Source organism: Heterocephalus glaber, unplaced genomic scaffold (assembly GCF_053883595.1).
Source record: "Heterocephalus glaber isolate CG9 unplaced genomic scaffold, H.glaber_assembly_v1.0 deba00001781, whole genome shotgun sequence".
Classification (NCBI taxonomy): Eukaryota; Metazoa; Chordata; class Mammalia; order Rodentia; family Bathyergidae; genus Heterocephalus; species Heterocephalus glaber.
This window is the reverse complement of record NW_028258467.1, coordinates 6,060,936-6,072,022: the sequence shown is the minus strand read 5'-3', so window position 1 is coordinate 6,072,022 and position 11,087 is coordinate 6,060,936. Positions and strand designations below refer to the sequence as shown.

At 53.2% G+C, this 11,087-nt stretch overlaps 2 protein-coding genes across 7 annotated transcripts in view; one reads left to right on the top strand and one right to left on the bottom strand.

The window, feature by feature from the left end:
* Positions 1-1,138: 1,138 nt before the first annotated feature.
* Positions 1,139-10,231, top strand: Eef2kmt (eukaryotic elongation factor 2 lysine methyltransferase). 2 transcript variants are annotated; one of them, XM_004864840.3, is made up of 8 exons: positions 1,139-1,302; positions 3,082-3,144; positions 4,991-5,071; positions 6,177-6,278; positions 6,569-6,702; positions 6,786-7,051; positions 8,293-8,439; positions 10,032-10,231. In XM_004864840.3, the coding sequence occupies exons 1-8, from the start codon at positions 1,207-1,209 to the stop codon at positions 10,130-10,132; spliced, it is 990 nt and encodes a 329-aa protein (XP_004864897.1). In that variant the 5' UTR covers positions 1,139-1,206; the 3' UTR covers positions 10,133-10,231. The 2 variants fall into 2 exon arrangements, with proteins under 2 accessions (XP_004864897.1, XP_012921091.1); XM_013065637.3 differs by lacking the exon at positions 4,991-5,071.
* A 149-nt stretch (positions 10,232-10,380) lies between these two features.
* Positions 10,381-11,087, bottom strand: part of Alg1 (ALG1 chitobiosyldiphosphodolichol beta-mannosyltransferase) — a 28,941-nt gene continuing 28,234 nt past the window's right edge. For all 5 annotated transcript variants that reach the window (XM_021244428.2, XM_021244429.2, XM_021244427.2 and 2 more), the window contains one exon: positions 10,381-10,999. In XM_021244428.2, coding sequence (XP_021100087.2) covers positions 10,868-10,999 — 132 coding nt within the window. In that variant the 3' untranslated portion in view covers positions 10,381-10,867. The remainder of the gene's footprint in view (positions 11,000-11,087) is intronic.

Below are 11,087 nucleotides of genomic sequence, written 5' to 3'. Positions count from 1 at the left end.
TGAGGGGGATCTGATCTGTCCTCACGTGGTTCTGCAGAGGAACAACAGAACACTCGCAATTAGAATTAATTTCCCTCTCGTTCTCATAGCTAAGCAGGGTTCAAGTGTTTCTCATCTGAAGGAGGTAATGAGATTTAATCTGTCCCCTTGTCTACCTTCTCCAAGCATATTTAACAAATTAGCTCAGGACTCTTCCAAATGGAGTTTTCCAAGAGATTTGCTTTAAAAAACCCCGTCAGACCCCTGCAAATTCCAGGGGCAGCACCACTAGGTTGCTAGATGCCCTGCTTTTCAACTCAAGACACACTAACTTTGACTTGAAATAATTGTTTTTCCTCTCCCACCTTCCCCAGCCCCAGCTCACTTCGCCACCTCCAGAAGCCAACTCCCACTCTTCCTTCGAATTCCTCTCCCTGCAGGATCAAAACAACGACCGAAAACTGTCTTAGTTCTGTGCGCCCGCCTTCACGGAAGCCCACATTGCTATTGTACTTTATGATAACTGCTTTGATGCCCACTTCCCCTACGAGGCCCTGAGTACCTGGAGGGCAGGAACCAGACCTGCTTTTTCCCACTGTTATAAGCCCCTGTGACTGACAGTACCAAGCATATAATAGGTACTTAGTAAGCATTCGGCGAATGAAAAGACCTGTCCAGGGACAGACCCAAAGGCTGGGGAAGACAGAGGGTATACCTTCCGGCTGTGTCCCCGAGGGGCGGCACTGCAGGCCCGACCCAAGGCCCGCCTCCTGGGCCCAGACCCCACCCACCATCGGCCGGCGGCTCCCGAATCCCCGATCCCGCCCAATCCCCGCCTTGAGCCCGCCCAAGTCCCGCCCCCATCCTAGGTTGGCCCCTCCCTAAATTCTTCCTTCCATGTGGTAGCCAGGCCCGGCTACGCCCTAATTCCCAGTTTACGCACACCACCAAGACCCGCCTACTGGGGCCTGCCCCTTGCCTGGCTTTGGCCTCGCCCTAAGCCCCGCCTCGACTCCCACACCACGCCCCGCTCACCGCCCCAGCCCCGCCCCAAGAGTCGTCATCCTGGCCCCGCCCCACGTGCGTCATCCTAGCCACGCCTCGAGCACCCCCTGGCACTCTGACTCCGCCCGTGGCCACGCCCCGGGAGTCGCTCTTCCGAGCTCTTCCAGGTCCGGCTCTTCCCGGCTTCCGCCCGTCTCCCGGCAACACCGGCCCCGCCCCACCATGGCGCCGGAGGAGAGCGCTGGGAACGTGCGACTGCTGCGGAGTTTTGAGCGCCGCTTCCTGGCGGCGCGTCCTCTGTGCTCCTTCCCCTGGCAGGTGCGGGGGCGCGCGGCGGAGGCGGGCAGGCTGGAGGCGCGGGGTGGACCTCTGGGGCGGGAATCGGGGCCCTTGCAGTCCGCTCCCGAGTGAAGAAGGAGGATTTCCTCCCGATGGCCTTTTCAGTCGGGCTTTAAGAGTCCCGGAGAGTTCACGACTATGTCCGTGGTCTTCTAGGCGATTGAGCACCTCGGTCATTGGCGCACAGGTGCCCTCGCCCTCTGTGAAAAGAACCGTGCTCTCTCGAGTGCGGGGACCACGTCACGGCCCCATCACCAGTGTCTCCATCCCAGTGTCGGCCATTGGGCAGCACCATCTCAGAGGCAGCCTGATGGGAAAGAGACCTCTGACGGGTGCCACACACACACACCCTGAGGACCGGCGCTTCTAGTCACGGGCTAATGGTCTTTTATGTCAGTGGAGGGGCCTAATAGACCATGCCTGGTCTCTAATTCGTGTGCAGTAAGCTCACTGATGAGTCCGTTTGGCTAGATATTCCTCCCAGGAATATCTGTCCCATCCTAGGGGCTGATGGTTAATCATTTGTGTTATTTCATCGACATAAAACATTCAGCACTCATCATTTCCGGTCAAGAGAAATATGTGCATTTTTAAACTCATAGTTGAAATTGTAGTAGCATCCATAGGCCCTGATTCAATATTACATACCATTGTTCTCGTGCCCGTGTTATGGGCTTACCTAGGCTCACCCTAATGCCCAAGAGGTGGGGTCTATGTTATCACATAGGCCCAACCCCATACATGCTGTGTGGCCTTGGACAGTGACTACATCTCTCTGGGCCCTCATATTTAATTAGTAAAATGAGGGATATAATGATACAGACCTCACAGGGCTGTTGTCAGGATTACTTCAGTACAAAATCCCTCGGATCAGTGCTTAGCCAGTATTATTCAGTCACCCAACCTTCACTGAATGTCTTCCATGAGGTAGACACCAGGGATCAGCAGTACAAATTACAGATGAGGCCCTGCTCAGATAAGCCAGTGAACAAATCAGAAAATGGCAGGAGATGAGTGGCCATAAAGCCAGTAATACAGGAAAATGGAAAATGAAGCAACTGGGAGAGACTCATCAGAGTAGAAGAGTCAGAGATGGCCTCCCCAGAAAGGCAGCATTTGAACTGAGATATGAACAGTGGTGCCAGAAGTGCAAAGGCCCTGTGGTGGAAACAAGCCTTCCATGTTTAAGGAGCAGAAAAGGGGTCAATGTGACTGGGGTAGAGTAAGCAAGGATGGGATAGGGTGGCCAGGTCTTGAAGGGCCTTTCAGAGCATGCCAAGTACCTCTGGAGAAAAGAAGTGGCTTGCCTTGCATCTCGGCCCAGCTAAGACAGTCTGACTGGAGTACTGCTATGCTCAAGTCCCCTGAATAACAGAACAACATGGCTGGGCCTACTATCTACATATTCTAAGTCTCCAGTTTTAACCCAGATGTCAGGTTGCAGGCAAGCCTGTGAAGCCTTGACGCTGAGGCTCCTGATTCCTGGCTCAGTTCAGCCAAAAGCTGCCCTGTGACGCAGGTGGCCCCTGAGCAGCCAGGGAGACTAAACCAAGAATCAGCCTTCTGACATTGTCCCTGACTCAGCCCGTGGACCTGTGACATCTGAAGGTCAGGCTTCAGCCTTCTGTGGCTTCCCCTTCCCATTGGCTCCAGGTCCCTGGGGAGAGATCACTTAGTGCTTTGCCAAGGTGTTCCACTGCATATTTATGTTCTTGGGGAAATGCCCTTGAGATTTCCCTCTCTCTCTCCTCCAAATAGAGCCTGGAAGAGAAATTAAAGGAATCACCAGATTCTGAGGTGCTGCGGGAAATTTTGCAGAAGGTAAGAACCCCAGAATCACTGGGATGAGTAACCCGGCCCTCGGCCTGCCCTTGAACACCTAGCAGAGGAGCCCAAGCTGCACTTTATCTCTTAAAGACACCCACATTCAAAGAACAAAACCATCTCAGTCCACACTGTGTGGGTGTCAACCCTTGGATGACTCTGGCTCTTTTGTTTTCTCGGATGAAGACATCAGAATATACAAAAATCTGCCTGAGAGGAGGGAAGGTAGGGGATGTTTTTAAACCATCCGCAGTGAAAACAGAGATAACAGGTGTGGGAAGAGATTTTAGCGTTTGTGAGCTGCTTAGAGACTTCTTTGCATTGACAGCAAAAATAAGGAGGCCGGGGCCAGGGATTTAGCTCAGTGGTTTCGCCGCCTGCTACGCAAGCACAAGGACCTGAGTTTGATCCCCGGTACCAAAAAAAAAATAATAAGGAGGCCAGTCTTGCCCACTCATGTCTCTAGGACATAGATGGACGCTGGCTTGATGGAGGGGAGTTTGACTGAGGTGCCTCAGCCTGTCGGGTAGAGCAGACCATCACCCAGCCTGACCTGCCCTCACCCTGACTTTGGCCATATGGGTCAAGGGCAGATCACAAAACATCCTAGATTTTAACTATCTTACGGGTCATAAGCCTTCTGAAAGGTCAAAGCTGCAGTCTCCCATGCAGGAAAGAAGTGGCCAGAAGAATATGTTTTCATACAAATTTAGAGGAGGTACAGACATTTGCAGCCTGATACCATCCCTGTTCAAGGAGCTCAGGTCAAGAATTCCTATGCCAGTGGGTGAGGCTGGAAAGGATGTGGCCAGAGCAGGGGGAAACCTTGATACAGCTGGTCAGGGCTGAGTGAGGAAACATCTGAGGTTTGAGTCTTGCAGCCTAGTGATTTCCACCCGGAGCAGCACATCCAGACATGGAGAGCATAAAGCACAGAGAGTCGCTTTAAAACCTAAAAATAGGTTTGAGGTCAGCCTGGGCAACTTAGTGAGACCCTATCTCTAAAACATAAAAAATAAAAGAGCTGAGGGTGTAGCTCAGTGCTCCCTGGCCTCAGTCCCCAATACTACAAAATAATAATAATATAGTTATTTGTCAGTTAAACCTATGTAAAGTTGGAAATAAATGAATCCTAACCCAGGCTAACTAGACAGCCCCTGGGGACTGTGTGGGTATCTTGTGGCCCTTGGGGAAGTCTGCATCCCTCCCATCCAGCAGCCCACTCCTCTCCAGGCCCATTGCCCTCCAGGCCCATTGCCCTCCACCTTCCTTCCCAAAATGCCAGGCAGGGGCACCCTCAGCGCTTGCCCCTCTGTTCTGCTGCTGTCTAGAGCTCGGTCCTCCTGTCCTTGGTGTCTCGAGGCTTCAGCTGAGGCCTCAGTCCTGAGAGCTCTTCTCCCTCCACTCCATCTCAGAGAAAGCCCTGTCCTCTGTCCTGTTTGGTTCTTACCGATCCCTGACCCTGCTCCTTAGCCTGGGGCTGGCACTCCAGGAGGGCAGGTACTGGATGGCCCCGGTGCCCACTGTCGGACCATTCTCTTTCCTGCAGAGCCAGGCTTTCTAACGATTGTCCTCACTACAGACTCTGGTTCCCACCAGCCACCCTGGAGCCAGAAGCTGGTCCACATGTGCAGAGTCCACGTGGGGTATTGACATTTTCAGGAAAGAGCTTGTGTCTTAAGACTTGGTCTTGTAGATGTTTGTGGCATACCTGGCCATAACCCCGTGTCTCTGCACATCTGTGCTGAGGCACTGGTAACTGGTTTCACCCTCTAATCTCACATAGCTCACAGGACACTTAAGACAAAGTCTCTCCAGCAGCCATTTGTATCCTTCATCGTAGACTGTGAAACATCCTGTGTGTGCTCAGCACCCACCCTCAGTGAAGTACACCCGGTGCTTTCTCTCAGTGCTCATCAGAAAGGTCAGTGAGGGCCCTGTCTGCCCAATCTCCTGATTGGGCTTTGCCTCTCAAAATTCATGCCCTTCCCTGTCCTTTGACTGCTCTACACACCCCTGTGTGGCAGCTGCTAGAGGGGCTTCACCAACAAGAGGCAGGGCAGGGCAGGAATGGGGAGGGCAAGGGTCTCAGCAGCAGCTGCATCTCCTCTGGGGCCCCTTCTGCCACCAGGAAGCCCCCTTTGTCCCTGCCCCCTTGCCAGTCCCTGGATGGCTCCCTGGCCCCTGCTGGTAGTCTGAGCTTTTGCAGTACCATTGTAACCAGTTCCCTTGCTAAATTCTCCCCACTGAGCTCCTGGCTGGGCTCATGTCCAGAGTGTTACAGGCTGTAACCCGCTGAGTTCAACACCAGGCAGACATCCGAGGGGATTCCTCCATGGGCGGTAGCAGACCTGTTCCACTAACCACTGGACAAAAAGCCCACTGGACTTAGCACACATGAAATCCTTGCTCCTCTGTCACTCCCACCCCCAGTCCCCACCAAGGTGCCTCTGTAGTCTCCCCAGCACCACCTGGGGAAGGGTGGCCAGTCATCAGATGAGTCCTGCACTGCCCCAGGAAGGGTATGACACAGGGTGGAAACCCACATCCTACAACATGGCATGCCCGTCCTTCTGGCTTCTACCAGGGCCAACTTAAAAAATGTTCTCCATCCTGCCTCACAAGCACAAGACCCTGAGTTCAATCCCCAGTACCACCGAAAAAAAAAAGTTCTCCATCTAAGATTGCCATGGCTGTCCCTCAGTCGCTGGTGGCTCTCATGGAATTTGTATACTGCATTAAGCCCTCTACACCTTTCTTTGAGGTACCCCCTCACCACCCCCAACAAGTGAATTTTTTATATGCCTTTTGTTCATCCTAAATGTCCCTCTAAATTTTGTGAAAATCAGCCTGAGGGTGTAGCTCAGTGGTAACGCCTAAGCCTGGTACGCACAAGGCCTTCCACCACCACAGTGTGAAAATCATCCAGCTGTGTTCACAGATCAAAGCAAAGGTACACAGAATCTTGGTGTTATATACGATGGTCAGCTTGATCCTTTTGGCTGAAGTTTCACTCTGTACACCCTCAGCATGAGGCTGTCCACACAGAGCCTTCAGATGAGCTGTATGAGGCGTTGGCAAAGATCCTGGCTGCTGAGGAGTCCACCCAGTGCCATCGGAGCTATTTGCTGGTATGAGACACACTCCCTCCTCCCCACAGGCCACCTCTCCATTTGTGTCACTCGAGGATATTAGATGGACAGAACCACACAGCATGTGACCTGAGATTGGCTGCTTCTTTCCCTCAGCATGACACCCTTATGACCCATCCTGCTTGATGTATGTGTCCATAGTCCCTTGCATTACTGAGGAGTGCTCCCCAGGGTGCATGTAACATAGTTCGCCTAGCCTACCTTTTAGGACTTGTCCTGCCCACTCGCATCCATGTCACTGGGTTCATTCTCCTGCCATCTCGGCACAGCCTTCAGGAACCCCACTCACACTCTCTGAGAGCACGGCCATCGTGTCCCACGGCACCACGGGCCTGGTCACATGGGATGCCGCCCTATACCTCGCAGAATGGGCCATCGAGAACCCAGCAGCCTTCACTCACAGGTGACCTCGGGCATAGGGTACCCACTGAGGCTGGTGGGCCCTGGCATGGTCACTGACACAGGACTTTTCTTTCTCCCACTCAGGACTGTCCTCGAGCTGGGCAGTGGAGCCGGCCTCACGGGCCTGGCCATTTGCAAGATGTGCCACCCCAAAGTATACATCTTCAGTGACTATCACAACCGTGTCCTGGAGCAGCTCCGAGGAAATGTGCTGCTCAATGGCCTCTCGTTAGAGCCAGATGTCACCAGTGACCCAGAGAGACCGCTGGTGATGGTGGCCCAGCTGGACTGGGAGGTCGCCACCGTCTCTCAGCTCTCTGCCTTCCAGCCTGACACTGTCATCGCAGCAGGTAATGCCCAGTCAAGCATGGGGCTGCCTTGCAGGTCTGGGCTCAGGGAATAGGGACCTGAGGCAGGAACTCCCAAGGCCTCTACGTGACATCACAGCTTAGGTGCCTCTTGAATGTCCTGAAGCCACAGCCCCTCTCTGGTGACAACTCTTATCAGATGAATGACCCTGCTGTCCCAGCAAGGCCTGAAATGGACAGAACAGGTACAGGGCAGCGAGCCAACCTAACCTCCCACCCAGCTGCAGCCAGGCCAACTCCTTGTCCCTCTCAGTGCCCCAAGAAGCCACTCAGTTAACATCCAGTTCACATGGGACAGATGGGCCACACACCAGCCCTACCTACCCCCACCCAAGATGCCATTATTTTACTGCCAAGGGTCCAAAAGACTGTGCCATCACCCAGTCCTCAGATGCGGGATGGCTCTGGCCACGGCAGCTCTGGGTCATTGTAGGACACAGAGCAATGTGCTTCTCCCAGGCCCACATCTGACTCACTGCCAGTTGCCAACATCCAGTCCTGACCCAGGCCTAGGGTGAGACTGCAAGAGTCAGGCCAGGGAACAGGAGCTAAATGGCCCTGTCCTGTCAGTGCTGGCTGATCCACTGCTTGTCTGTGTCAGGGACTCAGTGTCATCACTGTATTATGGCCCTGACTGGCCCCCTGCACCTCTCTGTTCTAGATCCAAGCCCATGTCTTTCAGAAACCACAGGAGGGAGCCGGCCACTTCTGGTACAAGGATGAGATGCCAGAAGCTGAGTTTGGCTGGGCCACCAAAGGCCCCAAATGGAAGAGTAGGACATAAAGTGCAGTTCCTTCTCAGAGAAAGCAGCTAGATCTCTGGGAGTATGGCAATAAACTCCACTCTGAGGATGACATGAAATAGTATTCCTTTCAATGTCTGCCTCTGCATTGCCGATTTCTGTAGCATATTTCTATGAGGCCTGTTCTGTGAAAGGCACTTTGCAGTAGAAATTGCCATGAAGTTCTGCGGAAAGAAAGGGCCTGGAGAGCTGCCAACTTTGTCCTAAGAAGGACTTGAGGTTAGAAGCCAAACACGCTTTTCCCCTTCTGACTCAACAGTGCTCAGCCTCCAGTCCTGGGTCCCACAGCAGTCAAGGACAGCACGCTCCCTGGTGGGCAGGTGTGGGCAACCTGGCCCTATGCTGCACCTGAGGGAGCCTGCCGTTTGGTTCCGAACCCTAACAGGAGGCCCTTTGAGTAACCCAGGCTTTTCCTCGTAGATGTGCTGTATTGCCCAGAGGTGATCCTCTCGCTGGTTGGAGTCCTGCAGAGGCTTGCAGCCTGTTGCAGGGACCGAGCTCCTGATGTCTATGTGGCCTTCACCATGCGCAACCCCGAGACATCCCAGCTGTTTACCACTGAACTAGGTGAGCCCCAGACCTGCTGGCCACTGTGCTGTCCCATGAGGGCTCCAGTAAAGCAGGAATCAGGAAAGTCAGAGGAGGAGGCCCCGGCCCCACGAGTGCTCAGGATCCAGGCAGAGGCAGGGCCAGTGAGCAGCAGTGAGCAGGCAGGTGGGCGGCAGCTGAGCGCTGGGGGGTGGGGGGGCCTCAGTTTCCTGATCTGTGAGATGCAGGTGGTGGGAGATGCCAGTTGGCACCAGGGCTGGCAAAGGTTCTGGCCCATGAGATAACTAAGTGCAGGTGCTGGAGATGGACCCCACCTCACCAGTCCCCTCCATGCACCCGTCTTTCCTCATCTGCTCTGTGGTGACATCACCTCGGAGACACAACCTCAGTCACACTCGGACCATGCCCAACACACAGGGCACACCTGACAATAGGGGAGCTGTGGTCATGGGTGCCCAGGAAAGGAAAGAGACTATTTGCACAACCCTTAAGTGGCACCACAGTGGGCCAGGCACCATCCTCAGGCCTGTCACCTGTTAGCCACACTTGGGAGGAGCCCTGCCATCATCCTGTGTCACCTATGAAGACACCAGGACACAGGTAAGCTAGGAGACCACAGAGCCCCCATGGACCGAAGCCAGACCACCCAGCCAAAACCACCTCCCAAGAGCCTGAGCACAGCAGGCCCATCCAGGGCATTTTATGTGCAACACAGTGCGGTGCAGAGCTGTCCCTGCCGGCCCCTGCAGCAAAGCCTCTCCCAGCTCCCCACAAGCTCTACAGGCAGGGAGTCATGGGCCACCCAGATGCACATCCATGCAGGGCACATACGTTAATCACGGAGCAAACAAATGAGTTCCCAGCACTCATGGGGGAGGACTGCAGCCCTGAGAGTAAAGTTCTCTTTTGGGTGCTTACGCAGAGTACCTAAAGTATATTTCAAGTGTAAAAACAAAGTGCCAAACAGCACATAAAAGCCTGTTTTTCACTCACTCTCTCTGGGAGTGGGGGTGTAGATCAGGGTAGAACACTTGTCTAGCAGGCCCTAGGCCCTGTGTCCAATCTCCAGCACTGCAGAAAAACAAGTATATCTTCATGTTACTGGACCCGAGGGAATTTCTAGAATATACTCTAAGTAACAGTTGTTACCCTTGGATGGTGGGATAAGACACTTCCATGCCTTTAGATCCATACTATTTCATTTTTATAAATGCTAATTTTTCATGTATAACAAAAACTGTATTAAACCATCCCAGGGAGCATACAGCCTGTGTACCTACAGGTGACACGAGCCCTTCTGGCCTTCAGGAGGAGCACGGGCAAAGATGTCAGGCAGATGAAGGTTCATTTCTCATCTCTCCTGTGCCAACTGATAGGTGGACAGGCAGGGTGAGGCATGTGGCCATACCTGGATGTCACCGCTAATGACCACAGACTCCTGGTCCTACCCTGGAGCTGCCTCTGGGCATCAGAGTGGGCCTAGAAATCTTCGAACCAAGCAAACCAGCTTGGACACAGGCCCAGCCTGTCCTAACTGCTCTGTACTGATAAGATTCCTGCCTTGTCCTCAACACCACCTCCATCCTCAGATGCATGCCCTGTATTTCCAGGCCAGGCCAGAATCCGGTGGGAAGTGGTGCCTCCTCATGAGCAGAAGCTGTTCCCATATGAAGAGCACTCGGAGACATCGATCCTGAAACTCACATTGTAGGTCTCACCAACGGTTTGGAAGACAATTATGAAAATTAAATCAGTATCGTGGAAAGAGTTTTTTACATAGGAAAGCTGATAAAACTGTCTTTGAACTTGACTGTGTGAAGAATGTTAAATTCCAAATGAGAAACCCCAACCTGTTCTAGTGAAATACAAACTGTACGTGTGTGGGTGCCCCCTTTCTGTGCACAATTCTGGTTCATAATCACCACCCATCAGGAATACAGTTTGGCTCAAAGGCAGGTATTTTGTTTGTCCAAATAAACATATTTATCAAGTATGATTCCCCAGCCTGAGCAATGAGCCCCTCACTAAGCCAAGACACCATAACGCGTCATGTCTGGCTGGCTTAGAGCAGCATGGCCATTTCCAGGCAGGCATTGGGGCTGAAAGAGCTCAACACAGCTGGGAGAAAAGACAAAAAGCCAGGCACAAAGAGAAGCTGGTGGGGTCATAAGAAGTAACAAAAAAGTAATATGCCCGGTACAGAAGAAAGGAGTGATTCAGAGCCTAGAGACCACAATGGACCAGTCTCCTGGTCATTCCCCAGGCAGCCCCCACTGCTGTCCTTTTGGCTTCTGGCCATTGCAGGGTGTCCTGCTCAAAAGCAGAGGACGGGGGTGGCTCCCGGTGGGGATACGTGGGGAGAACTTTGCATCTTTGGGATGGACAAGATGGGGCTACTCCTCTACCACCAGCACAACCCACTCGGGGGCTTTGGTCACAGGTGGGCTCATGAGTCCATAACCAAGGGGAGCACAGTCCGCTGCCAGCTCTCATGCCATCGAAGCTGCTCTGACTCCCGTAGATTCTTCCGGAGCTGGTTTAGTTTGCCAGCAGGATCAGGAAACTTGGATAAAAGCATCTACAGGAAAATAAAGCTCAGAAGTTACCTCATTATTTCACCCCACCCTGTGCTTGGGCCTTCCCCTTCCAGACCCAGCTTCCTGTCT

Coding starts and splice junctions, on each gene's coding strand:
- Eef2kmt (XM_004864840.3), top strand. CDS start 1,207: ATGGCGCCGGAGGAGAGCGCTGGGAACGTGCGACTGCTGCGGAGTTTT. Junction 3,145..4,990: donor TGCGGGAAATTTTGCAGAAG/GTAAGAACCCCA, acceptor CCTTCATCGTAG/ACTGTGAAACATCCTGTGTG. Junction 5,072..6,176: donor TCTCAGTGCTCATCAGAAAG/GTCAGTGAGGGC, acceptor GTACACCCTCAG/CATGAGGCTGTCCACACAGA.